The 26,761-nt window shown below is 31.0% G+C and overlaps 6 protein-coding genes across 8 annotated transcripts; 5 read left to right on the plus strand and 1 right to left on the minus strand.

Moving 5' to 3' along the window:
- Positions 1–144: 144 nt before the first annotated feature.
- LOC128388922 (uncharacterized protein DDB_G0283357-like) lies at positions 145–5,749 on the plus strand. Its single transcript, XM_053348392.1, has 2 exons — positions 145–1,492; positions 2,724–5,749. Exons 1-2 carry the CDS (start codon positions 1,330–1,332, stop codon positions 4,103–4,105), a joined length of 1,545 nt encoding a protein of 514 aa, XP_053204367.1. The 5' UTR covers positions 145–1,329; the 3' UTR covers positions 4,106–5,749.
- A 5,241-nt stretch (positions 5,750–10,990) lies between these two features.
- Positions 10,991–14,563, plus strand: LOC128389013 (fragile X messenger ribonucleoprotein 1 homolog B-like). 2 transcript variants are annotated; one of them, XM_053348519.1, is made up of 3 exons: positions 10,991–11,194; positions 11,409–12,333; positions 13,290–14,563. In XM_053348519.1, exons 1-3 carry the CDS (start codon positions 11,080–11,082, stop codon positions 14,161–14,163), a joined length of 1,914 nt encoding a protein of 637 aa, XP_053204494.1. In that variant the 5' UTR covers positions 10,991–11,079; the 3' UTR covers positions 14,164–14,563. The 2 variants fall into 2 exon arrangements, with proteins under 2 accessions (XP_053204494.1, XP_053204496.1); XM_053348521.1 differs by having other exon boundaries at positions 11,412–12,333.
- Positions 14,564–16,044: 1,481 nt separating this feature from the next.
- Positions 16,045–20,729, plus strand: LOC128389014 (uncharacterized). The gene is made up of 3 exons (XM_053348522.1): positions 16,045–18,470; positions 19,300–19,562; positions 19,997–20,729. The coding sequence occupies exons 1-3, from the start codon at positions 17,021–17,023 to the stop codon at positions 20,246–20,248; spliced, it is 1,965 nt and encodes a 654-aa protein (XP_053204497.1). The 5' UTR covers positions 16,045–17,020; the 3' UTR covers positions 20,249–20,729.
- Positions 20,730–20,879: 150 nt separating this feature from the next.
- On the plus strand, positions 20,880–21,878 carry LOC128389023 (zinc finger protein 830-like). Of its 2 annotated transcripts, none has more exons than XM_053348532.1 (2): positions 20,880–21,050; positions 21,108–21,878. In XM_053348532.1, the coding sequence occupies exon 2, from the start codon at positions 21,170–21,172 to the stop codon at positions 21,743–21,745; it is 576 nt and encodes a 191-aa protein (XP_053204507.1). In that variant the 5' UTR covers positions 20,880–21,050; positions 21,108–21,169; the 3' UTR covers positions 21,746–21,878. The 2 variants fall into 2 exon arrangements, with proteins under 2 accessions (XP_053204507.1, XP_053204505.1); XM_053348530.1 differs by having other exon boundaries at positions 21,138–21,878.
- A 1,430-nt stretch (positions 21,879–23,308) lies between these two features.
- LOC128389016 (cyclin-dependent kinase 8-like) lies at positions 23,309–25,525 on the minus strand. The gene is made up of 7 exons (XM_053348524.1): positions 25,321–25,525; positions 25,105–25,180; positions 24,904–25,014; positions 24,696–24,836; positions 24,215–24,618; positions 23,935–24,105; positions 23,309–23,852 (listed from the first exon to the last, which is right to left on the minus strand). The coding sequence occupies exons 1-7, from the start codon at positions 25,446–25,448 to the stop codon at positions 23,552–23,554; spliced, it is 1,332 nt and encodes a 443-aa protein (XP_053204499.1). The 5' UTR covers positions 25,449–25,525; the 3' UTR covers positions 23,309–23,551.
- A 154-nt stretch (positions 25,526–25,679) lies between these two features.
- Positions 25,680–26,736, plus strand: LOC128389022 (very-long-chain (3R)-3-hydroxyacyl-CoA dehydratase-like). The gene has a single exon (XM_053348529.1). The coding sequence runs from the start codon at positions 25,886–25,888 to the stop codon at positions 26,567–26,569; it is 684 nt and encodes a 227-aa protein (XP_053204504.1). The 5' UTR covers positions 25,680–25,885; the 3' UTR covers positions 26,570–26,736.
- Positions 26,737–26,761: the final 25 nt, after the last annotated feature.

Consider the following 26,761-nt stretch of genomic DNA (forward strand, 5'->3'; position numbering starts at 1 on the left):
ACCTCATCATTTATTATGATCATCAATTTGATCATCAACAATTTAATTTTTTGTTAATTTAAGGGCTTTTCCATTAACTGAAAAACCGAATTAAACTCGGTGAATGTTGGTTAAAATATCAGCTGGTCAGTTAATTGTCAGCTGATTGCGAAAAATAACCGAGCTTTACCTTTTCCATTAACCTTTTGCCGTAGCTTCCAATGTGCTTTTCAAATAACCAACAATTAATCTAATTGTAGTGATGATTAGATAATCTTATCTAAAAAACTCACCATAATTCAGATTAATCAAATTGGTTTAAAAAATTAGTTAATGGAAAAGAACTTTAATTTCTTATTTCTCATCAAAAACTAATGACACAATTATAACGCAATGAGACATAAATTTTATTAATTACTCGTTGTTTTTTTCCTCCAAATTAACTAATTGTTAACTCGTGTCACACATTTAAACCAACTGATTATAAACAATGAAATCAATTAAAACAAACTTAATGTTGGTGTTCAATGTTAATCATCAATAAGCTTAATCCACTTTCAATGGTTAATCCATCTCAACAACAACAACAACAACAACAAAACCGGAAACCGAAACAAAAAAAACCACAGAAACAAGTTAATTGTTACAATTAATTAAACACATTTTCATCATAAATTGACACAATTACAACAATTTTCCAATCAAAATGTATCAACACCAAACAAGATCAGATAAATAGATTACAATCAAAATCTTAATTGAGATGTTGCAATATAATTGATGCGAAAATGATTTTTATGGATTAACAAGAATGTAAAAAAAAATGTTAATCATTTATAATGGTAACGGATTAACTGCCCTTACCTATGGACTCTCAATGGTATTAACTCTAAGTTCAGGTGGTATAGTTATAAGATAAACAGATTAGCTTAATCTCATCTTCTCATTCAAAAATTTGAAATTCTAATCCTCTGGTCTCTCTCACTCTCTCTCTCTCTGTCTTAATATTGGAAAGAATGATTATCGATAGGTGGTGACACCTTCTTACTTCCCTTTCACTCTATCGTTCTCTCTCCCCCTTATCTTCCTACTCACTTATTTTCATCATCTTTCTCCTATTTCGTTCATTTTTGTTTCTAATGTTCAACCATTAACTTCAAATTTTTCTTCATCATCATCATCATCACAACAAATCAACAACGTGAAGAAGAACAACAAACAAAACTTTTTTTTTCTTCTTTTTGTTTTGTTTTGTTTCTCTCTCTCTCTCGTCGAAATTAAAAAACTTTTCTTTCGTTTTATTTTTTGTTCAAAATTCGGAGAAAAAAACCGCCGTGTCCATCTCTCCCAATGGAGGGATGCGAATCCGATGAGGAATCTGGTGCCAACTATTTGGTCAACGATCTAAAAGGTTATTCATACGAGGAGCAATTTAAGCAGCTCTACGATTTAAGTGATCATCCGGATCGTCGATCGTTTTTAAACGACCTGTTTGCTTTCATGCAACAAAGAGGTGAGTCTTTTTTTCCAATATCTTTTTTATCTTCATCATCGTTTTCATCATCATCTTTTTTTTCACTTTTCTCTCTCTCTCTCCTTCTGTTTTTACTTTTTCGCAAGAAACAAGATTCCAGCGAATCTTAGACACGCCCGATAACCGCCTCTCTCCTCCTATATTTTCATCTCTCTCTCACTCTCTCACTCTCTATATCTTTCTCTCATTTTATCATCATCATCATCATCTCTCTCCTTTTCTCCCTCTCTCTCTCAACATCTTGAGATGTTTATTGGATTTTTCTGTTTTACAAAATTTCTCTCTCTCTCTCTCCGTCTTCCTTTCAATATAATCATCATCTTCGTCTCCTCGACTCTTCGTTTTCATCCTCATCCCTCATCTTCTTGCAAAAAAAAATCTATTTTTGCTATTACCGAGATAATTGTATCTCGCTGTGAATTAGCCTATCAGTTTAGCTCTAAAGTAATGTAGTCCTTATCCTTTCCTCATTATCATCATCATCATCATCCTTGTAAAAGAAAGAGAGTGAGAGAGAGAGAAGATGAAGAAGTAAAAACTCATTCTGCTAACTAATAATAATAATAATCGACCAACGCATAAATGATAAGTTCTGAGAAATTTTTGTCTCTCTAGAAGAAGAAAAAAAAAATGAATCTTTTCTTCAGAAAAAAAAACTTTTTTTTCTTCTTCTCTCCACAAATATAAAAACTCATAATGAAAAAATTATTAAATTGTTGTATTTTAAAATTCTAAGCAATTAAATAGTTAATCAAAACAAACTGACATTGTTGATTAATGATGCATGTTTTACTTTCTGCCTCTCTCTCTCTCTCTCATCTTTTTTTCATCCTCATCATCAAATCATTCATTACCATCATCATAATCATTATAATGATTAAAATATAATCATAATGATAACGAAATGGAAACAGATATATTTGTGATAGGAGAAAATTAATTTATTTCTTTTTTTCTTTTTTCTTCATGATTTCGTTTTTTCTTCTGAGAATTTTTCTTCTCCTTCTACCTGAGTATCTCTCTCTCTCTCTCTCTCTCTTGCGATGATGTGATAATAATTAGATATTGACTTGATTATGTTGATTTTATTTCGTTTTAATTGTTGTTTTAATTTTCTATATTTCTCTTTCTTTTCTTTCTTTTCTTTTTTTTCTCTCTCTTTTTGCTTCTTTGATTGTGTTTGTGTGTTTGCGTTTTTTTTTGATGATAGGAACTCCTGTTAATAGGATTCCAATTATGGCGAAACAAGTTCTTGATCTATATGAACTTTATCGACTAGTGGTCGCCCGAGGAGGATTAGTTGAAGTTATTAACAAAAAAATTTGGAGAGAAATAACCAAAGGGTTAAATTTACCTTCTTCCATCACAAGTGCCGCTTTTACCCTTCGAACACAATATATGAAGTATTTGTATCCCTACGAATGTGAGAAGGAACATTTATCGTCTCCTGATGAGTTACAACAAGCAATTGATGGTAATCGACGTGAAGGTCGTCGATCATCATATGGACATTATTCAGATATGATCGGATCTCCTGTAGGTGCGGGAGGATCAGGAGGATCAGGTGGAGGATCAAATGAAGGTTTAGCTGGACCAAGTGTCGGAATGAGTGTCAGTGGATTGAGTGGATTGAGTGTTGGTCCAAGTGGTTATAATGGTGGCCCATCTTCTGGGGCTGGACCATCGGCATCATCATCTCATCGAAGTGTATCAACTCCATCACTTCATCATCTTAGTTCATCATCTGCTCTTTCACTTGTTAATCGTCATCTTATTAATGGTATAAGTGGTCAAAGTGTTAATAGTAATAATAATAATAACAATGGACATGGAAATAGATCAACAAGTTTAGGAATGGGAACAAGTTCACGAAGTGTCGGTGGAAGTGGAGGAGGAGGAGGAGGAGGAAGTGGTGATTGTGGTTCAGGTTCATCAGGTGATGAAGATGATAATGTTTCATCAATTCATCCTCTTTCCATCCAACCTTTATTAGCCTTAGCATCAGCTCAAGCCCAAGCTCAAGCTCAAGCTCAGGCCGAAGCTCTTAATCTTGAAACAAAACCGTCAATTAATAATAACAATAATTCTAGTGCCCATTCTGGACTTAATGGACCTTCATCATCATCCCACCGAAATGTGAAAAACTCATCATCATCATCACCTCTTTCACTTGTTAATCGTCACTTAATGAACGGTGTTAATCTCAATAATTTAAACAACAATAATCATAATGGTCGCCAAGGAAGTGGACAACAACATTCGAGGATGAACACAAATCAAAGTGAAAGTATTCCAATGGATGATTGTGGTTCAGGATCATCAGGGGAAGACGAAGAAGATAACTCAATAAACTCTCTTTCTTTCGGTCAACTTCTCGGCTTCGCTTCAGCTCAAGCTCAAGCTGAAGCCATCAACTTAGAAGCCAAAAACGGTAACGGATTAAGTGTCCTTCACAATCATATAAATAATCTCGCCTCAAATAATCAAAACCTCGAGACAAATAATAATAATAATTCAATGTTATTGAGTATGAAAGTAAATAATATCATCTACTCTGGTATTTTATATGCAACTCGTCCAGTGAAACGTTAAAAAGACACAACAATCAACAACAATCAACAACAATCGACAACAACGCGAAATGTTTAATTTACTCACAATTAAAGCCTTGGATTTATCAGCTCTCTCTCTCTTTCTAATTATCTCAGTCTCTCTCACACTCATTCACTCGCCATCAGCATCTTCATCATCATTATTACCTCAGAAAATTTCATCTCATTTTTTTTGCTATCATTATGAGTGAGTGTTTTAAATTATCAATAATTATTATCAACAATTTTATATTAATTGATATTGATTGACTGATCAACAATGCAACAAAAGCGTTAACTTTAATGATAATAATGATAAATGCTTTTAATGCTCTTAATGATTATAATCAATGATAATTTTTTTATTTTCATTGATCATCAACAACAATTAACCAGTTGCCTTCTCCCTCCACCTACACCTCCCTCTCCCTCTCCTCTCTCTCATTCTGTTTCCTCATTTATCTTCATCATCTATCATCTCATCATCATCTTCATCATCATTATAATTATAATGATAACTATTATATTTATGCTGATGTTTAAATGCTTACCTTAATTCCCTTAATTACAATTGATTGACTGGTGGTGATCAAACAATTTAAATTTTTTATATTCAAAATTATTATTATACAGACACAAAATAGATTTTACCTCATCAATGAAAATCATCACAACAATCAACCTGTAATCATAATTATCACAATAATAATAATCATCATCACCATCATCATGATTACAATCAACATTTCATTCAATTAGCAATTTTTTTATATTAAAACTAAACAACAAATTTAATTGACTTCGAGTGATAACTTGTTAACATGTTGATTAAATGTTGATTAATAGTGATGATTAGATGATGATCAACTTGATGATGAAGATGATATCTCATCATCTTCCTTTCTCTCTCTCTCTCTTTCATCTTTTTCTTCATTTATTTAAATTCACCAACAATCAAAATTTACTACACCAAACAATCATCATCAGCAATTAACTTGTTTTTTGCTCTTGCCTTTCATCATCATCAACAACATCGTAACCAAATCAACCAAAAAAATAACTAAATTGCAACAAAAAGATAATCAAAAAGTTTTTACTACAACAAATCATCAATAATCATCAACATAATATCATCATCAACGACAACGAAGACAACAATTAACAGAAACAATTGATTACCATCAAATTGTTGTTGCAATTAACTTTCGCCTTGGATAACTTTCCCCTTCTCTCTCTCTCTCTCTCTCTTCATTTATATTATCAATGATAACTATTTAATTTTCATTCAAATTTACAACAATTAATTAAATCTCATTTCATGTCGACGTAATTTTTTTCTTGCCGCTTCACTTTTCATCCGAATCATCATCATTCTCATCATCCACACACCTCTCTCTCTCTTTCTCACTCTCTCCCATTATCATAATCTTCATCTTCATCTTGATATTTTCCTCCTCCTCTTTATCCAGTCTCTCCTCCTCCTCCTCTTCCTCCTCCCTTCCCTCCACCACCACCACACTAACACCACCACCCACCCTCCAATTTCACACACTCATCTCTCCCTCTCTGTCTCTCTCTCTCATCAACCATCATCATCTTTCATTGATTTGATATAATCAATACAATTTAACCCTTCATTTTGTGTTCCTCTACTTTTTTGATTGTCGGGAAAACTTTTTGTTTTTCCAATCTGATTATTTAATTATATCATTAATGATTAATTAATTGTATTATTATAATGACTCTCTCTCTCTCTCTCTCTCTCAACCCTTTCATCGCCACCCACTTTTTTGATGATGACAAATATAATGATGCAAATTACAATTAAATTAAAATAAACAATAAACAGTTTTCAATACAAAATTCAATATGTGTCTCTCCTCATTGACAATTTATTTAATTACTTTCTCTAAATCATTGGATACAATTAATTTAACTAGAAAATTTTTCTTCTTCTTTCCTTATTAATCAACAATTACGACTGACAATTTAATATTTAAGATGATGGGCTATCAGTTGATTGACAACAATTAACTGATAAACAAGTTTCGTGTATACATATTATGTTGTTATATTGATTGGGTGGGATATTTATTATTATTATGATTAGTTTTGTATGTTAATCAACAATCAATTTAAATTGTTGATATCAACTTGATATTTAGGTTATAATTTTTTGCTGTGTTAAGATATATATCAGAAACAATTAAAACAACAACAACAACGTTAATTAAAAGTAAGTACTGTTTAACAATTAACTTCATTTATCAACTGTAATCAAAGTTATTATAAATATTGGTGACAAGCAACAATTTAAGTTTATTGGGAAATGATTAAAATTATTGATTAGTTGATTTAGTTTTGTTTTTAGGAGGGGGGGAAAAACAATTAAGATCAAGATAATTTAAAGTAATCATAAGTTTATAATTAATTGTTTCTGATAAAAGTGATTTGATTTCGCGATATTGATCAGTTGATTAGTTTTAATTGTTGTTGTTGTTATTGAGCTGTTAATGTCACTCTCCCAAACAATTAGTATTCATAAAGAGTAACAATTTATTGTATTTTCATTTTACAAGAATTAAAGTTAATTAATTGAAAACAGAAAAAAAAACACTACTACAATTAGAATTGATTATTGTCTCTAATTGTAATCATTTCCTTATTGATTAACTTGATTTTCAATTATCTTGTTAAAACTAATTGTTGCTATTTGGTGTGTTAAAGGACAATTACAATCAATTATCAATGTAAAACAATCAATCAAATAACAGTCACCAATATTTGATTGAACAATTAGCTTAAATAAGGTGAGACAATTAATAAATTTGTCTCTCTATCTCCGATTGATTGGTGCAACAATTGGTAAATCACAATTAAAACAGTTGAACCTTAAATAACTAAATCAAATTGAATAGATGTGATCAACAATTAAGACAATAAATTAGCTATTACTATTGAATGAAAATTAATGGATGACCAATGGTCAGTCAATTATGATTATCATTAACAAAAGGATTAAATCAAATTAAAAGGTTAAATTAAGCCCAATTAAGGCATAATATTAATAATAATAATAATAACAATTAAAACCAATTCAATTGTTAACTAACAGGGAAGGATATTGATAATTAAATGATAATAATGATAAATAATAATATCAATCGAGAATACAATTAACTTTTAAATACAATGATAATAATAATTAACTAAAGCAAATACAATAATTGTAACATTTAATTGTTGAAAATAAAATCGGAATCAATTGATTTTTCTGAAGGATAACAATTAACTTTAAAAAGGTAACAATAAACTAGCAAGAAAAAAAAACAAAGTGAAAATGAGAAACACCAATAAATTAACAATCAACAATGTATTTAATATGTAAATTGTGAATAATTAATTGTTATTGTTAAAGAGCAAAATATAATCAGTTGATTGTTTAAACACAAATCAGAAATCAAATATAACATTAATTCAATTGTGAAGCCCTGTTGATATGTCAATGATTTATTATTAACGGATGTGTAAATAATGAGAGAAATTGTAAAAACTAAAGAAATCAATTGATTAATATGATGATTAAAATTAACCTGGTTGACCGTGACCATTAAAATTAATTGTTGTTAATCCTAATAATACAATGTCATTGATTAATAATTAAGAAAAACAGAAGGAAAAAGAGAGAGAAGATAAGATGATAAGAAAGAGAAGAGAAAAACTGGTTTTAGGTTTTGACTCTTTTTCGCATTTTTCCCTTAAAATGTAAAGAGATACCGGAAATATTTGGTTATTGGTAAAGAAGAAGAAGAAGATGAAAGATGAAAGATGAAGATGATGAGGATGAGGATGAAGAGAGAGAGAGAGAAAGAAAATTAATTCTTTTCTCTTCAATTTTCTTTTCTCTCTCACTTACTCACTCGCTCTCTCTTCGTTTCTTATTTTTTCTTCTTCTCTTTTACTAATTTTCTTTGCTCTTTCTCTGTCTTTCTCCATCTTTTTTGTCTTCTCTCTCTCTCTTTTTTGTTCTCTTCTTCATCATCATCATCATCATCATCATCATCATCTTCATCTCCTCCCTTGTTAAAATTATTCAAATAAAATCAAAGTTCATTGATTTATTATTAGATTTAGTTACTCTTGTTAGTAATCATAATCGAGAGGAATTTATAATTGATTAGTTTTCTTTTTTTTTCTCTAAAAATTAAGATTATCATTAGTTTTTCATATACTAATCTTAATGATATTCAATGTTTGGGTTATTGTTTTTGCCTTTTTCTGGTTATTGTTATAATATTATCAATACAATTTATATATAGTTAGGAGTTTGGGTTATTAATGGTTAGGTAAACAAAATGAAGGACATAAAATTGATTGTTGTTGTTTAGAAGTTGATTATTAGTTGATTGTGTTAGAATTGAAATTTATATTATTATTATTATTATTGATTAAAAGAACAGAATTATGTTAATTTATTAGGAATTATATTTATATTTATATTTATATTTTTCTCTTATAATTTATATATATTATAAGTTAATTGTTGTAGTTGTTTTGGTTTTTTTTCTTCTTCTTCTTCTGTCTTTGATTTGTTTTTTATTAATTGTAGTTGATTATGATTTGGAGATATTATCATGATTATTATTTGATGATAATTGTTTAAACATTAAATTATTGGGGAAAAAGTTTTAAGTTTTTGTTAACTGTTTTTAAGATAAAAATTGTCAGTCAATTGGTTAATGTAAACATGGAGCAAAATGTTTAACAATTAAGTAGATATATAAATAATATAATAGTAGTTATAATGTTAATATATTAATGATGATGATGTAGAGATGATGAGGATGAGGATGATGATATTGTTTATGATAATGTTTAATTAAGTAAACAATCAGTGAAGTGATAAGTTATTAGAATGATGTTAAAAAATTGGAAACAATCATTTTTGTTATATGCAGAGTATTAAGATTTGGGAGGAGAAATGATGATGATGATGATGATGATGATCACTGTGATTATTATTATATCATTGATATAAAATATTATTGATTATAATTGATGATGAAGATGAGGATGATGATGATGATGATGATGGTGATGGCGTTGATTCAAAAGTTAATCACTAAATTAAAATAAAACACACAATCCACATGGATCTGTTATCTTTACTTAAGGATCTATGGGTTTATAAATAGTAAGATATTGAAAGATATCCAGGGTTATATAGATGAGATGAGATTAATTATTTTTTCCTTTTTACTTTGATTGTTGACAATTAACGGTCATCACAATTTTTCTGATACAAATCAAATTAGATTAATTTTGGGAGACTTTGATTACTTTTCTTGTTTGTGTACTCTCTCATGGAGAAGAGATTGTCTTTTATGTTTTATTAATTAAATCACTTGAGTGGATGCTAATTGAGGGTAGAATTATTAATTTGTTATTAAATTGTTTGAGATTAATATCAATTTCAGAGCAAATTGATCATAGTGACAAATGTTAATTGAGACGAAATTTAAATGGAAAAGTAACCATCTCACTAGTGACATCTGGCGATCGAAATTTCAACTAAATGAAAAACTTTTTTTTTCTTCGTTTTTGTGATTTGATTTTTTTTGCTCCTTCGACTTTAATTTTTGTCAATTTTAAATCTAAATTGTGATTAACATTTCTTTGGAATTGGATTATTGGGATGTGAATTAGTTTGGGTTACTTTTTGCTGGGGAAAAAGTGAAAATCTTATTAGTCTTTGGGATTAAAAAGTTGGAAAAGGCCAAAGGCTGAGAGATTATCATTTTAATTTCTTCTTCATCTTTTTTTTTGGTTATTAATGAGTTGGAACTATTTAACTGATTTAAAATGGATTGTAATTAAGCTGAACTTATGGAAGGGAAGATAAAAATCAAGCTAAAATTTATACTTTTAGGAAAAACAAGACAATTAATCTTGATCAACTTTCTAATTTTCATCATTGAGGAAATGGAACCACTAGTGACATCTATTGGTGCGAGGGAAAATTTTCTATTCTAATTGTTACAATTTATTAATTTCTTTGATTTTTTTTCTCCTTAATTAACTTGAGATTGTTTTATATTTTTCATCGTTTGAAATTGGAGAATATTGGTAATTGTTTGAAGTGATTTTCTTTTCTTTTTTCTTCTCTGATTTCTTGATTAACTCGAAGAATTGAAAGAAAATTAAGAAAAGTCGCTTAAATTGTAAACTGAATTAAAATGCGAAAGGGAAAGAAAATTGTATTGACAGGTCACTTCGAAAAATCAACCGATCAAGTCTAATGTACAGAAAGTACAACAATCGGTTTACCGGTGTGAAAAAGAAAACAAAAAGACCCAAAAGCCGCAAATTCTAAGCCAAACAATAAGCCGGTTAAAAACCGGAGCCGCCGGCGAAAAATTCAAGTTGCATTAAATTCACCGGCTTAATAACAAGAATCTCATCTGAACAAAACGAATCGAATCAAAATTTCCAATGAAACAATTGAATCTCAATAAAAAATGAAACAAAAAATTTCAGTTTAAACTTGAAAACTTAATTAGAATAAAGAAAAATTAACCAAATCAACTAAAAGAAACACAATCAAGTGAAAAGAGAAAATTGAAAGAAAACAGAAAAAACTCAATTGTCTCAGATCGAATCTTTTTCTCCATTTGATGAGACCAGTTAATTATTCCAATTCGACCACTAATTAGACAATAATCAATAGAAAAAATGAAATTAAAGTGTAAGAAAAAAAAGAGAATCATCTTCGCCAAAAAGAAAGAGAAAAAGAAGGAGAAGAAAAAGTGAAAAAAGAAAGAGAAATGGAAAAGAAAACGACGGTGGCGACGCCGTCGAATTTTATTCTAACTAAACTCTTCTCACTTAAATTCAAGTCGCTCTTTGTTTTTTTCTCATTTCTCTAGATTTTTTTTCTCACACGTTTTTTTTTGTTTCATTCGCTTCCTTTTCAATATGGAATCTGACCTGTTGAAAGAGGGTATCGTCGAGGTCCGAGGTGATAATGGAGCTTTTTACAAAGCCTTTATAGTTGATGTACATGAAAACATTTCTAATTTAACAAATGATGGTGAGTAATAATCTTCTCATTTTATGTACTTTCTCTCTCTCTTTCTCTTGCTCTTTCTACCCTTTCTATGTTTCTCTTTCTCTCTTTCTTTTTTTTTTCATACTATCTATTTTCTATTTTTTTTTCTCTCCCATTTTCTATCTCTATGTTTTTCTTTCTCACACACTCACAATTACTAATATACTTATATATAAATTGTTGTACACACACCTAGCAGAAAGTAATAGTCCATCGAGTTGCAAAACCATGATCACTTTAGCCTTTGAAAATGATTGGCAGCCACAAAGTGAATTTCCCATAAATAGGATAAGACTTCCCCCTCCAACCAATTATCTGGACAATGGGTCAAATGACAGTGGTAACGGTTCAGAGATGGCACCTATAACTGAAAACATGGAAGTAGAAGTATTAACAAGTAGCAATGAAGGTGAACAGTGTGGGTGGTGGCGAGCCACCGTTAAGATGATCAAAGGAGATTTTCACGTTGTGGAATATCAATCTATCAACAGTAATTCACCCTCATCAACTAACTGTGAATCGGGTAGTCAGAGTCAAGGAAGTACTTACTCAGAGATAGTACCTTCTGAAAGGATTAGATTCAAAAACCCGAATCCTTGTTTAACCTTAAACCCGTTTTTCAAGATTGAGATACCTATACCGGATGATCTTAAATCTACAACAACCAATTACAACTGGATTAATAGACCAGAAGCTCATAAATACTTTAAGCAATACATAGAAGCTATCGTAGTGAGATATGATGAAACTAAACAGGTATTAATTGCAATTGGTTATGCTCCAAAGGATAAAAGTCTGGCGATTATTTCGATGAAAAAGAGAGCCAATATGCTCAGTGATATGCATTTTCGAAATCTTAAACAGAAGATGATTATAATCGCTAAGAAAGAGGAAGCAGCCAAACAATTGGAATCTTCTAAAGGTAGTGGCTACAATTCATCTTATGGTTCAACCGGTCATCCATATTCTAGTGGTCAATCCAATTGTTATGTAGATGAATTCACGGTCGCAAGTCATCTCATGGGTCTGGCTATTGGTAGTCATGGAGCGAACATCCAAAACGCTAGGAAAGTCGAAAGTATTGTTTCCATTGAACTGGATGAAAATAGTTGTACTTTTAAGTAAGTCTTGTTAACACCTTTAACCTCTTCTTCTCATTTGATAATCATCAACAATTTACCAACACAATCAAGAAAACAATCACCAATCACAGACAAATTAATAATCGATCACAACTATCACTATCTTTCATATCTCTCTCTCTCTCTCTCCCTCTCTCTCTGTGTTTCTCATCTTCTTTTTTGGTTTCAATCTCTTATCGAATCTCTTCAATCTTTTGTATATCATATTTTTCTCATCCTTTTTAATCAGATATTCACTTGTGTTTTGCTTAATTACTCTATTAACTGATAGCGTCAAATTTCTAATTAGCTTTTAACATTTGTTGATTTTTGCTTCTTCGTTTTTTGTTTGTCGTTGTTGTGATTCTACAAAGTCTCTGATGTTAGTTACACCTTCGGAAGGAAAGAGGAGAACTTTTTTTCTTTCGCTTCATCAAAAGTCCAAATTCAATGAAAGATGAGAAATTAACTTGTTGATTATTTTTCTTAATAGATTTTTTGTTAACCATCGTCGATTGTCAATCTATTCTTATAATTACCATCTAATTATTCTAATGTTTGGTTAGTTTTGTCTCTCAAGTTATCATCAGACTGTGATATGGTTCAATTGTTGCTTTATTCTTCTAAATATTCATACTTTTGCATAGAAAATTTTTTCTCTTCCTCTTGTTGTTGTTTAGCATCGTCGTCTTTGCGAAGGCGAAAATTAGAAGATGCAAAATACTCATAGGGTGTTGAGGGGACCATGACTTTTTTCCATTCTTTTTGCCCTAACAATTTCTCTTGATAGTTACTCTATTTTTAACATGCTTCCTTTGATTTGTCTCTCTCTCTCTCTCAGTACGCTGACTCAAATATTTTATCTTACTAATTTTTTTGTTTCTCTTTCTTTTTTTCCCTCTGTCTCCCTCTGTCTCTTTCTCTCGCTGTCTCTCTTTACATTTTTGTACACACAGAATAAGGGGAAACTCTTCGGAAGCATGTCGGAAAGCTCGAAACATCTTGGAATATGCTGAGAAAGCTATCGAAGTACCTCGAAGTTTAGTTGGTAAAGTAATTGGACGTAATGGTAAAGTTATCCAGGAGATTGTTGATAAATCTGGTGTTGTTCGGGTTAAGGTTGAAGGTGATAGTGAAAATGAGCCACCTCGAGAAAATGTACCATTCGTTTTTGTTGGAACCACAGAATCGATTGCGAATGCAAAAATTTTGTTGGATTATCATCTTTCACATCTTTTAGAGATGGAAAAATTCAGAAAAGAGAAATTAGAAATTTTTCTACAATTGCGTAACCGAGATGTGCCACACTCTTCATCATCCAATGCTGCTTCATCTCAACCCACCTCATTACCTGGTACTGGAACAGTAAACAGGACTGGTGGCGGTGATATCGGCACTTATGTAGTAACCGGAGATACAAGTGGACGAGGTCCACGTGGTCAAAGGATCAATGACAGGGGAGATAGAACTGATAGAGGAAATCGTGGAGGAGGTGGTGGGGGTGGAACCAATCATGATAGAGGTAACAATAGTGGTAGAGAAGCTGGTGGTGGCGGTGGAAGCGGGGGAGGTGGAAATGAAAGATCTCGTAATTCTCGATCTCGTGGAGGATCTGGTAGAAGATTTTCCGGTGGTATGATGGATAATAGGCGATCACAACCAAGAGATGGTAACACATCTAATCGAAACTCAAATAACAAGCAAAGACTCTCAAACAAGGAGGCAACATCATCAACATTGGTGGAAAATAGTACCAACAATCCACCTCCAATCAATATAAAAAATCAAGAAATAATTTCTTCTAAAGAAGTTGAAAAAGTCACAAATTAACCAACTAAAAACAAATAATATAAAATCAACCTTATCAACAAAAACAACAACAACAAAACAAAAGAAAACCAGCAAAACAAATGAAATTAAAAAACAACTAAATCTAAAAAAATTACACACCAAAACCACCACCACAACAATTAACACTACAACGTCAACAATAACACCAATAATTACCTTTATCAACAACAACAACAACAACAACCAGAAGTTAAACAAATCAACATTCAAAGAATTACCAACTCTCTCTCTCTATCTCATCTTTTTTGGAGCGCGTCCTTAATTAAAATGATTTCATTTTTTTCTGCTTAACTAGTGTTACACTAATTGGGATCTATCACTTTGTGTAAAGCAAATGATTTATCAAGAAAAACAAATCAATTTGATGAGACAATTTAAATTTCTTTTTCTAATTGTGTTTGTATGTTTTAAGGTGAACAATCATACACTTCGTTATTTTTGGCAAATCTACTCAATCATTCATCTTTCTATCGGAGCCAATGACAATCAACAAGAATTTAATTTCTTTCATCAACACCTCTCTCTCTCTCTCTCCTCTCTCTCTCTGTCTATTTCTATCTTCCTATTTCTCTCTCCTCTCTCTCTCACTCGCAAAAACATCATTATTTCTGATAAATGTTTAACAATTTTGTTGCGATGATTATTTAGAGAGACAAAACTAAAAAAGAGAAAATAATTGTGAGAATTAGTTTAATCACCGTTAATTAGTATAAGGATTTTATACAAGCCTATGGAAAGAAAAACGCTTTTAAGATTCTTTATCTTCCTTTTATAATGATACAAGTCGCGTGTAAATCCAATTTCTGTGTTTAATTAACAGCAATCAAGAAAAATAAAAGGACGGTCGTCAATTTGCCCGCGTTAATCAACGAATTAAATAAAACAATTAAATCGTCAGATTGTTGAACTAAACAAAATATCGAATTTTCATTAACTAATAAGATTTCGAACATCCAACTTTCTCTCTTCCATAGGACAATAGAATACAAACTCTCTTCTAATTGTTGTTTAATATTGAAAGAATGAGTTAAATGAACAATTTACTTAATTACAAGTTGATTTTCGAAAAGTTAAATTACAATTAAGTTAAATTTCAAGCGAAAAGAGCAAAACTTTTGTTTTGATGAGAAAATCTGAAGAAATAACTTAACCCATATTATGAATCTCGATGGATGAGGTTGAATAGCAATTTGACAATTAAAAAATTCGACGATCAAAATAATTTAACCAGAAAATAAAAAGGTTCCAATAAATCGTCAGAATCAAAATCTACTTGAAACACCTCGAGGGCTAATTCGTTAGACATTAACTTGCGAACTGGAGTATCAGCTCAACGAAGGTATAAACTCATCACACCCAATGCAATACCCACGGAATTGATGTTCGGTAAATTGGCCTGCGGGAAGAAAATTGCAGCACTTGATTTAGATCAGAACCTCAATAATATCGGTTAGAGAAAAATTCGAATTAGTGTATTTTCTTACCACAAGATGATAATTGTTTCCACATTTTAAAAGTTTCAAATTCTAATTTTCTTTTTTCATTCTTTCGAGTTATAACTAACGAACTAATCTTTTTGGACCTTAAGATAATCGCTTCATTCTGACATTTGCTTTGAAAGGACTTTTGTCCATGGAGAACATGTTAAGCTTAAGCCGAACAGAAGTTCTGTCCATTTAGCTGTGCCTTAATTGTTAGTTGATATCTCCTGACTAATTTCGACCTCAGGGGAGAAAATTTGTTATTAATTACAATTCCCTTCCTTGTACCTTTTCCCTATCCCTACATAGTCGCAACCGAATACGACGAATTTTAGTTGATCGAAGCCTCCCCTGAGGTCGCTGTTAGAGCTTAAGAAAAACATTTTCTTGGTCGATTTGAACTCGAAAATTTTTAATTGTGTTTACAAAAATCACTTTTAATTGTTCACCAATTGTTTATTATTTATTATTTTGCTTTGTTTAATTTAAAAATGTAATTTAATTCTCGCTAATTGACTTGTTTCCATGTTGGACACTTTTTCTTTAATGTGATTGTTTTGCTTTTCTGTTGCTTGTTAACCTTTTAGTTATTTTTAAGCTTTAATGACACATAATCATTTTCATCACCAATTTTATTTATTTTAATCAATTTTCTCTTATATTGTGTGTTTTAATTATTTCATTTTTTGGTCAATTATCAATATAGAATTTAATTCTATAATGAAAATTAACTGATGACACCGAATCCCTGTTTGTTTGCTCCAAATCTCTTACGAGCTTCTGTTTTTCCTTGTTTTCAGTTATTCTTTTCTCTTCTTCTATTTACCTGTTCAATCAATTCTTTCACTTATCACATTCATACCTTAATACCACTGTGATTATGAGAATCAAATTCTCCCTGTGTTACCATTTCATCTATACCTAATTCTATCAGTTACATGGGCTCTACATTAGTGAAAAAACGGTTAAATCTACTGGTCTATTCATCTTAAACCTCTGGAAATCTTTAACCTTATTAATCATCCCTCTCATCGCCATTTTGGATCCACAAATTAAACAACATATTCACTGGAATTTACCAGTATCTTAGTTTGGAAAACCAGAGATAATCTCTAATTTCTATCTCTCTCTCTCTCTCTCTTCCATCTATACAATCGTCTCCATGTAAAATTGCCCTGACAAATTCATCATCTATCATTTGGAACAGACGTTCTTCTCATTTCTGTTATACCAAAATCAATAATAACCAGTAAATGAATCAAATGATCATTCACTTGGTTTATAGAGAATTGATTATTTCAATCAGACCAATTGGATTACATTAAGTTAATAAGTTGATCCATTTTTGAATTTCCATGGGTAGAAGAAAAGTCTCAACTCTTTTCAGTTTAATATGTTTACTTCTTACCGGTATTGTTTTAATCGCCAACGTTTCATTTGATGATGTTTTCACTCATTTGGTTAAAACAAATTTCTGTTTTCCCAGAGCGATTAACGGTAATCCAGAGGAAAATGGTTACAATAATGAAACCAAACCAGGATGTGTATTACCTTATGTTGATCCCTTTGATCCTGCAATATTAGTCTACTTGACAAATAAGTCATTAAATTGTCCCCAATCACCCCACCAATTAACTGCCATAACTAGTCCGGGCGATCGTTTAATTGTCCAAAATCCTGATGGTCATGCCAATACTCCTGTTGATTGTTTCTATTCTTGGGTAAATCGAGCTGGTTCAGATGGTGCTGTTTCTTATGGTCCGATTACATTGATTCCATCTCCTGGAGGTGTTCAATTTGAAAGAAATGTTGTCGCCGTTAATACCAGTTGTACCAATCGAATAACTCATCAAACTATCTATCGCAATATTCATTTTCGTATTCCCAATTTTGATGTTTCATCATCTTCTCCATCTACTTATGATATTAAACCTTCCGTTCTTATACTAGTAATTGAATCTCTTGGTCGTTTAAGTTATGAAAGATTCATGTCTTCCACTAAAAAAGTTCTTGCCGAAATTGGTAAATTTCATCATTTAAAATCATTAAATCGAGTTGAGGAAAACTCTTTCCCTAATTCTATGGCTTTGCTGACCGGGATGGCGGTTACCGATGATGCAGCTTCCGCGGTTCCCGGTGTCCATTGGGATCACGGTTTACCTTTCGTTTGGGATTCTTTCAAAAACATGGGCTATGTGACCGCTTTTCTTGAAGACCAACCAATGGCGGGTCTTTTTTCCTACTACAATAGAGGTTTCCGTCTACCACCCACCGACTTTTATCCCGTTGAATTTTGGTCTCACATGTATCCACAGGGAACATCAAACATGATCGATTTACTAGTTGATCCGATAAATTATTGTTTCGAGAAAGTTGGTCCCAAGGTAGAAATGTATTTGAATATGTGCTCCAAATTTGTGGAAAACGTTTTAGTCCACCAACAGAATCCATATTTTTTGTATGCCTTTTATAGTCAAATGACACATGAAGATTTTAATAATTTTCAACTAGTCGATAAACCTGTGGCTCAATTTATATCATCTCTATCAACTCAAGTTCTGGATAATTCAATAATCATCGTTATGGGTGATCATGGTTCTCGTGTAGGTCAAGTAACACCTACAGCCGGTGATCCAACCGATTCACCTATGGGACGTTTCGAAGGTAGTCTTCCGTTTGCTGCAATTAGAATTCCCGATTCTCTGGACATTAAATTTCCTCTTCTAAGAAAATACCTTTCACTTAATGAAGATCGTTTATCTACCTGGTTCGATATTCATCAGATTCTTCTGGACGTTGCTCAAGGTAAATAACCCTTTCTCCATAAATAGTACAGTTGAAACGTTTCTGGAATCATAATGATAATCGAGATGATAAACTTTTGTTTTTCTCGCTTATAATTGAACTATAACTTTAATGATTCAATACTCTTCTATTATACTTGATTGATTGATATTCGATATTCAACTTTCCATTGATTTGGTAATAGTAATGTTTATATTTATTCATTTTCTATTCATATTTTGGAGTGACTATCGAAAGAAAAAGTCAATTGATTGTAATAATTGAAGATTAAGGGAAACATTCGAGTAAATAATAATAACTTTAACTAAATTGTTTGCTTACAATTCAGATAATCAGTTTAACTTGTCATTCGAGAAGATGATGAGAACTATTATCGATTAGCCTTTTCACCACTAATGCTATTACATGTCTCGATTTTTTTTTCTTTTACCTTCATTATATTGTATCATTAATATTCTGCTACCTTGATAGATAATAGGTTTTCAATGAGAGAGAAAGAGAGAGAGAGAGAGACTAGAAAAATCAGCATGAAACTTAATCATACTCATGGTTAGTCCACTAATCAATATTATTATGTTATTTTCTATTTTCATATACTGTTAGTAGATTCGAATCGATTATTAGTTGAAGAGAAAAAGTTTTTTTTTTCTTCGTGATTCTTTGAGTCTTCGATATTTTAATTATCTTAATTCCCTTATTCCCTCTCTTAGATATTAGATAATTATTTCGATAAAAAGATCAATTATCAGATTTTGAGATGTTAACAGAAAATTGATCAATTGAGATGATAAATTATCGATTATAAATTGTTTAATATCTTTTAATGAAGGTAATTTTAATCCAATTGGACGACGAAAGGAAATACCTGTAGCCTACTCATTGTTTCGTGAAGAGGTTCCCATTTCTCGAACCTGCGACGATGCCAATGTTAATCCGATCTACTGTGCCTGTAATGGTCGAGTTGGGATTAATCCCAGATTAAAATCTCATCATATTGATGCAGCTAAAGGTCTAGTTGATGGATTACGAGTCATTTTCCAGAAAAATAAATGTCGATCAAGAATAACCTATGGTAAAACATTAGCCGGAGAGGTTAGTTTACTTATGTTAATTATCATAATTAACTTTTTGATTAACTTTTCGTGATCAAATTGCCATTGATTAAAGTGTAATTTTCCTTAAGTATCAATATGTCACATCTAATAATAGGGAATAGAATGGCAATTTCTAATAGATTAGTTAACCAAGTCGACCGTTGATTGTTGATTGATTGTTACCATTGTTATTATATTATTTGTTCCTTTTACAGTTAGACATTAATTTGATTTAGTTTGATCCCTCAAACCAATTATGTCAACAATTTAATTCTGATTATTGTTTAATTTTCTGTAAACAGATTAATGTTTATTGTGACACTTTCTCAACACCCAATTATAGTTGACTGATTGATTTGTTTACATTTTGTTTATGCAAAAATAACCACTGATTTGATTTAATTTGATTAACTTTTTCTCAATTTGATTTAGTATTATTATCCACGATCAAATGAAACCTGGTCTACATATGAAAGAGTCAATTTAACCATCGATGTAAGGCCAAGCCACGCTGTGATTACCGGGACAATTTATCGTTGGAGAAATACAACCGAAGATCGTTGGAGTCAATGGACACTTTATGATCCAGCAAATAAATTAAAATCTTCAACGTACTCTAAATACTTAACTAAATTACTTTGTGTTAATCATTTACTGAAAAATGTTAACGTTACAATAGTTTGATTTTTCACCTGATTAATTGTGATAAAAACGAGAAGCATAACCAATTGACACAATTTCTAAATGGCATAATGATAATGATAATGATAATTATCATTAATTGACAATAATTTTAATTTAAATCATCGAAAGTTAAAACTTACCAAAAACAACACAGAAAGCAAACAAAAAAATCAAATCATAACAACAATCAACAATCATCAATGCATTTTCATCATCAAAAAATACTGTAGTTACCTGAAACTATTTAATCATCCTAATTATTAATCAATGGGAAAACATTCCTGATTTATAATCAGGTTTGAGTCTCTTTTTTTTCCTGTAACATGAGAAATTAATTGTTAAACATTTTCGCTTAATTGTTACAAAAATCTCCAAGCAACCAAATTGTATTCTAAATGTAACATCATATCAATTGCCAACCAAAAAATAAACCAATTTAGTGATTTCCAATATTAATAAACTTAATCTAATTTAACTATAATTGAAACGGAAAAACAATAATTTCTAATTAGTTTAATCACTTTCCATTGTTTGATCAAAAAAAAAAAATTTTCTTCAACTCAAATTTCGCGCCAAAAAAAGAAAGTAAATGTATGAATCATAATTTTCAGTTTCCAAATTAAAATCTTATGTTTATGTTTGCATCAATTTCCAATTGTCTCTTAATTGTGATTTTCTTAATTGTTGCTCAAAATTTCTCGATTTATATTGTAATTAAGAATATTGGTTTTATATTATGTTCTTGCTATTGATGAGACTTTTTCTCTAATCTTTTTGTGTTGTTCTTGTTTATTGTGACAAAGTAAATTCTTAAATTATTTTGTTTTGTTTACTTTTTGACTTTTTGTCTTTAATTAAGTTTCTTTTGTTTGTAATTTTTGTTCTCTAGATTATAATCGATTTAATTGGATATTTGGTGTGATGGCTTCTAAATCTGCCTCTGGTAAAATTTCTGTTCCTATGAAGAGGAAACAATTGATCGACTGTTCAGTGATTGAGAAGAGGAAAAAGACAATTGGAGAAAATGAAAAAGTTAAATTGATTGCTACTGATGATGGTGATCGTAAGGATGGAACAGTTGATATAAGTGACAATGATCCAATTCCATCTCCACCTAAAGAGCTTCCAAAAGGATTTTTCGATGATCCTAAAGTTGATGCGAAAATAAGAAATACTCCTTTCAAGGATCCATTGGAAGAGGAGATGGACCTTTTTAAGAAAACAATTGTCGCTGAGACAATTAAAGCAGAGACAATGGTTGAAGAATCACTGGAAGAATTACAAATTGATCGAGACTATGAGGAAGTTGACGAACAAATCAATCAATGGGCTAAAGTGAATGAACTACAAGTTAAAGCTGAAAAATTGAAAGAAAAATTAACAAATGAATCTAAAGATAATCGCAATAGTGAAGATGAGGAAGAAGATTTAGATTTGTCCGAAATTAATGTTTTCTCCAAATGGAGAGCGAAATCAATCACTCAAGAAACCAAATAATCAATTTTCTCTTTCATTTGTAAATTGTAAATTTATCGAAAAATTAAGTGAAATCATTTTCATTTTCGTTGAAAATTTTCTTTTCCATTGTGTAAATAACATTAAATTTGTTTTATAATATCTCTTTAATAAAGAGATGATATTTCTTGTTCGAGTTGAGGAAAAAAAACTCTTTCCCCAATTCTATGGCTTTACTGACTGGGATGGCGGTTTACCTTTCGTTTGGGATTCTTTCAAAAACATGGGCTATGTGACCAACCAATGGCGGGTCTTTTTTCCTACTAAAATAGAGGTTTCCGTCAGCCACCCACCGACTTTTATCCCGTTGAATTTTGGTCTCACATGTATCCACAGGGAACATCAAACATGATCGATCCAATCGATAAAACTCTTTGAACAGTGTTCAAAACAAATTACTGTCAATTAAAAAAACGAAATCAGTTTATTTAGCCAATAAATGATAGTTTTCTTCGGTCAAGAAGTGGAATGACCATTTATCTTGTTTACAAGTTTACTTGTTTGTCAACATAACTTTTCCTGGAGTAAGATTGAAGATTGTCTTTTAAATGACAGATAATATTTGGACAATCAGACACTTGAGCCTAAATAATTAGAGAGGAAAAGTTTAAGCTTTCATCAACTCTAATTAGTGAATTTATTTTAGTTTATGAAAACGATCAATGAAATAGTAACAAAAAGTTTCAAGGAAAAGAATATTCAATTTTTTCAGAAATTCTTGTTATTTTCTGCAGTTACCTCATCTAGTATCAAGTTATTGTGGATTTTGTGGATTAAAATTTGCCTGATTCTCTTCAATTTTCCTTTACCTACTAATTACTACTAATCAATTCTTCATATTTTTGTTTAACCAGTGACAATCGAAGCAAATCCCAAGTTTAAGGCTATGTCTTCAAATGACTCACCTCCTCCTCCAAGCGATATTCACACAATACCAGATGAGCCCAAAGCCCATGAGGTCAATGTTCCAAATGATATAACTGACCCTCCGGCTGAAATAGAATCTTTTTCGAATCAACCAGGTCCATCTCCAACTACATTAGCCACAACTCTACCAAATGTATCAACCGACCAGACAGATACCCACAGGCAGCCTGATAGTGAAGATGAATATGAGCTGAAAGAATTGGTACTGATTCCCGTTAAACGAAAGATGAAACTAACACCAGTGCAAAAAAGAAATATGGATGCTTGTTTTGCTACTGTCCAAGAGCTTTTCGAAAACATAGCCCGAGAATAGCCGAAAGAATTGCCGCTGGTATTAAACTGTTTTATGATACAACTATTAAAGAAGGTTCATCTTCCGACTCAAATTCTGATGAAGATTCAGATGAAGACTCAAATGAAGATTGTAGACTATTGTAACCTTGAAGGTTGATTAACTTGGGATTGAACCCGTGAGATCGTCAGCTGAAGTCAACGACTGTAACTAAAGATAATCGCGATAGTGAAGAAGATGATTTCGATTTGTCCGAAATTGTCTCTTTCTCTCTCTATCATTTTGTAAACTGTAAATTTACCGGCCAAGTAAAATCATCATCAGAATTTTCGTTGAAATTTTTCTTTTCCATTGTGTAAATAATTTTGTAGTTTTACAATATCTCTCTAATGAAGAGATAATATTTTCTTCATTGAGACCAAATTTAATCCATAGATTAATGTGTCTAGTGGTTATCCGATGATTTTTTCCAAATCGTTGGTCGTAATTTCAATATGATGAAATATATAAATATTTATGAGTTATTAACATAATTTGGAATTAAAATAAAGAGAAAAACTTTTCTCTCATCAATATCTTTGTTGGAAATTATTGTTCATTGGTTGACCATTATTATTTCCATATTGTAAGTTGGGTTGATTTTGCATTCCATGCCCCTGGTTGGGCATATTTGATTGTTGGACTGGACCCCCTGGTCCACCCATACCCGCCATACGAACGCGTTTATTTGGTTGTGGTCCATGATTATTATCCCCATGATTTGCTTGCTGATTATTGGCTTGAGCCTTATTGTTATCAGGTTTCTCTTCATTGTCATCATCGTTAAGGAACTCTCGTTTAGGATAAGGAATAGGATAACCATTGAAAACACTTTAAACAATCATGATAAAATAAATGCGATGATTAATTTTCTTGGTGAGTTAAAGTTCGAGAAAATATTAGATTAACTTACTCTCCGGTTGGTTGTGGTTCTTCAGAGAAATAGGAATCTTGCATCGCTACACTAGACGTTATTCTTTTGGTTGGATCCATGAGTAAAAGCTTTTGAAGAAGTAAAAATGCTCGACTATCAGGCTTAATTTTGTGTTTCTCCATGTACTTGACTAGTGAACAACTGGCATAACTGATTTAAGAAAGAAAAAGAATCAATTTGAATAGAAGTTAATAGAGAGGAAACAAATAAAATTGATAATCATTATGATAAAAGTTTTCATTTTCTTTTCGAAACTTACTTGGTTCTTTTAAAATCTCTTTGAAGTGTTTGATATTCTGGCATTTTTCTTATGTCTTCCCATTCTTTTTCCTGTGGAAATCCCATTACATTGAAAATTCTATCTAATTGATCATGATGATACGGATTACTCGTTTTAATATCTTCTTGTCGACAATGGAAAATTGGCTCTGATGTTAATAATTCAGCGAAAATACAACCAATTGCCCAAATGTCTATTGCTTTGGTATAATGACGAGCACCTAAAAGTAGTTCAGGAGCACGATACCAAAAGGTAACCACAACTGGATCTAAATCGGCTAAAGGTTTTAATGGAGCATTGAAAAGTCGAGCAAATCCCAAATCAGCGATTTTAACACGTCCTCGTTCCGGTCCTTCTCCCATGACCAAAATATTTGCTGGTTTCTGTTGATAAAATATAGACAATACGAAAAGAAAACATTTACAACTCATTTCTCATCCTTTCGAAGAGCCATTTTTACCAAATCTCGGTGAAGAACCCAATTAGTGTGTAGATAATGAATTCCATCAAGAATTTGATACAATAGTGATTTAACCATTGCTTTGGGATGATTAACTAATTTCTTATTGGCTTTAGCTGCTCTATGGAATTTGATTATATGCTAGAAAAGGGAAAAACAGTTATTGATGATGAGACAGTTAAACTTTGAAAAGAAAAAGGTTAATTACCCAAAGATCATGTTCCGCATAGTCAAAAAGTAACCAAACTCTTCTGTCATGATGTGATAGGAATACACGTTGAAGATTAATTACATTTAGATGTTTCAATTCTCTCAATAACTAAATTATTCAAATATTGAAGGGAAAAAAAGAAAGAGAACAAAAAAATAAGGTTAGCCAACAATTGAATTTGAAAGGTTTTACACTTACTGCTATTTCTCTACAGGCAGACATGGAGATTCCTGTTCCCTCAATCTGTTTAAGAGCATAATCTTCATTATCAGACCTAAAAGAGAAAGAGAAACATTTAGAAAAGTCAATCAGTAAAAAGAATAAAAAGTCAAATTCGAAAACAATTAAGAAAGAAAAAAGAACAAAGAAAAAAAAACAAAATTCTAAATAAGAAGATGAATCAAAATTACTTACCCATCTTTCCTATGAGCTTTGAATACATGACCATAAGTCCCTCTTCCTACTTTACATCCTTCATATTCAAAAAAATCTTCAACTTTTGCTCTTTCTTGAGTTAATTTAATCTTAAATTCATAATCCATTACAAGCAATTAAAACAATTGAGAAACATTTAATTAGTAAAATAAAAATGAAAACAAATCAAAATCAAGAGTAAAGTTGATTGGACAAAATGAAGAAAACTAAACAATTGAATTCGCGCTTTTTTCAAAATGTGTTAACAAGAATTTAGATTTTCATTTTATTTTCATGTAAATAGAAAACGAAAAGATAAATTTAATCTCAATCTAATTAGAGATTTAATCTATACTGATTAAGAAAAATTATCTACTCTTAAACAATCACTCGATTCTTAATTACGAAGACAATTAACTCTCTCAGTCTCTTTTCTCTTTCTTTTCTCTTAAACATATGATTGACTTTTTTTTCATCTAAAAGAATTTATGTTTTTTGTTTATCTATTGTTTTAATTTCTATTTGTCATTCTAATTTAAATTAATCGTTTTCGCAGTTAACTAACATGAGCCCTAAATCACCTCCATTGGTTAGATTGTCGACAATCTATTTATTTGGTTACAATTTGATTCAATTGATTGGATTTTCCAATGTTGTTTATTACCTTTGTCATTCACTTTTTTCCGATCAACCGAAAGGTTTAATCACTGGGAAGCAAATTTATTCAACAATTTCAACGAGATTTATTTTCTTCCAAGGATTACAATCAATTGAAATTGTTCACACCTTGATTGGTCTAACTCGTGGTTCTCCGTTGATTCCGTTAGTACAAATTGGTGGTCGCAATTTAATCCTTCATTTGTGTATCAATTGTTTCACCTCTCAACATGGTCAATGGTTTGTACTTTGGTTACTTTTGGTCTGGTCAGCAATTGAAATCTTTCGCTATTCATTTTACTTAACCTCAATTGTTGGATTTAAAATTAAGTTAATTACTTTCCTTCGATACACAATTTGGGTTCCTCTCTTACCTTCTGGAATCATCTTGGAAGCAATTACAATCTATTACTCAGTAAATCTATTGGAAACTTCAGGAAAATGGTCAATCTCTTTACCCAATCAAGCAAATTTTTCATTCCATTTACCAACTTTATGTAGATTATATTTAAATCTGTTAATTGTTCCAGTATCATATCTTTTATTGTCTCATATGTACAGACAATCAAGGAAAGCCTTGTCTTCAATGTGATCAATTAACTATCAATCAACAAGGCAAAAAAAAATTGTCAACAACAACAAACCAGTTGAATGAATATTGACTAATTTCAATATCAAATCCATTTATTTTAAACAATTAATTTTGTTATACATAATTGATTTTATTTGAAATGAATAAGAAACAGAATCAATTTTTAACTCTTCTCTCCAATAAATGATTAAG

This window comes from Panonychus citri, unplaced genomic scaffold (genome assembly GCF_014898815.1).
Source record: "Panonychus citri isolate SS breed McGregor unplaced genomic scaffold, ASM1489881v1 Contig00104, whole genome shotgun sequence".
NCBI lineage: Eukaryota > Metazoa > Arthropoda > Arachnida > Trombidiformes > Tetranychidae > Panonychus > Panonychus citri.

Bases quoted from the DNA above. Each gene is read 5' to 3' on its own strand.
- LOC128388922 (XM_053348392.1), top strand. From the start codon at position 1,330: ATGGAGGGATGCGAATCCGATGAGGAATCTGGTGCCAACTATTTGGTC. The intron at 1,493-2,723 runs GTGAGTCTTTTT...TTTTGATGATAG, and splicing joins TGCTTTCATGCAACAAAGAG to GAACTCCTGTTAATAGGATT.
- LOC128389013 (XM_053348519.1), top strand. From the start codon at position 11,080: ATGGAATCTGACCTGTTGAAAGAGGGTATCGTCGAGGTCCGAGGTGAT. The intron at 11,195-11,408 runs GTGAGTAATAAT...ACACACACCTAG, and splicing joins TTCTAATTTAACAAATGATG to CAGAAAGTAATAGTCCATCG. The intron at 12,334-13,289 runs GTAAGTCTTGTT...TTGTACACACAG, and splicing joins GAAAATAGTTGTACTTTTAA to AATAAGGGGAAACTCTTCGG.
- LOC128389014 (XM_053348522.1), top strand. From the start codon at position 17,021: ATGGGTAGAAGAAAAGTCTCAACTCTTTTCAGTTTAATATGTTTACTT. The intron at 18,471-19,299 runs GTAAATAACCCT...CTTTTAATGAAG, and splicing joins TCTTCTGGACGTTGCTCAAG to GTAATTTTAATCCAATTGGA. The intron at 19,563-19,996 runs GTTAGTTTACTT...AATTTGATTTAG, and splicing joins GTAAAACATTAGCCGGAGAG to TATTATTATCCACGATCAAA.
- LOC128389023 (XM_053348532.1), top strand. From the start codon at position 21,170: ATGGCTTCTAAATCTGCCTCTGGTAAAATTTCTGTTCCTATGAAGAGG.
- LOC128389016 (XM_053348524.1), bottom strand. From the start codon at position 25,448: ATGGATTATGAATTTAAGATTAAATTAACTCAAGAAAGAGCAAAAGTT. The intron at 25,181-25,320 runs GTAAGTAATTTT...TTTCTCTTTTAG, and splicing joins AAAGCTCATAGGAAAGATGG to GTCTGATAATGAAGATTATG. The intron at 24,619-24,695 runs GTAAAAATGGCT...TTTTATCAACAG, and splicing joins GGGTTCTTCACCGAGATTTG to AAACCAGCAAATATTTTGGT.
- LOC128389022 (XM_053348529.1), top strand. From the start codon at position 25,886: ATGAGCCCTAAATCACCTCCATTGGTTAGATTGTCGACAATCTATTTA.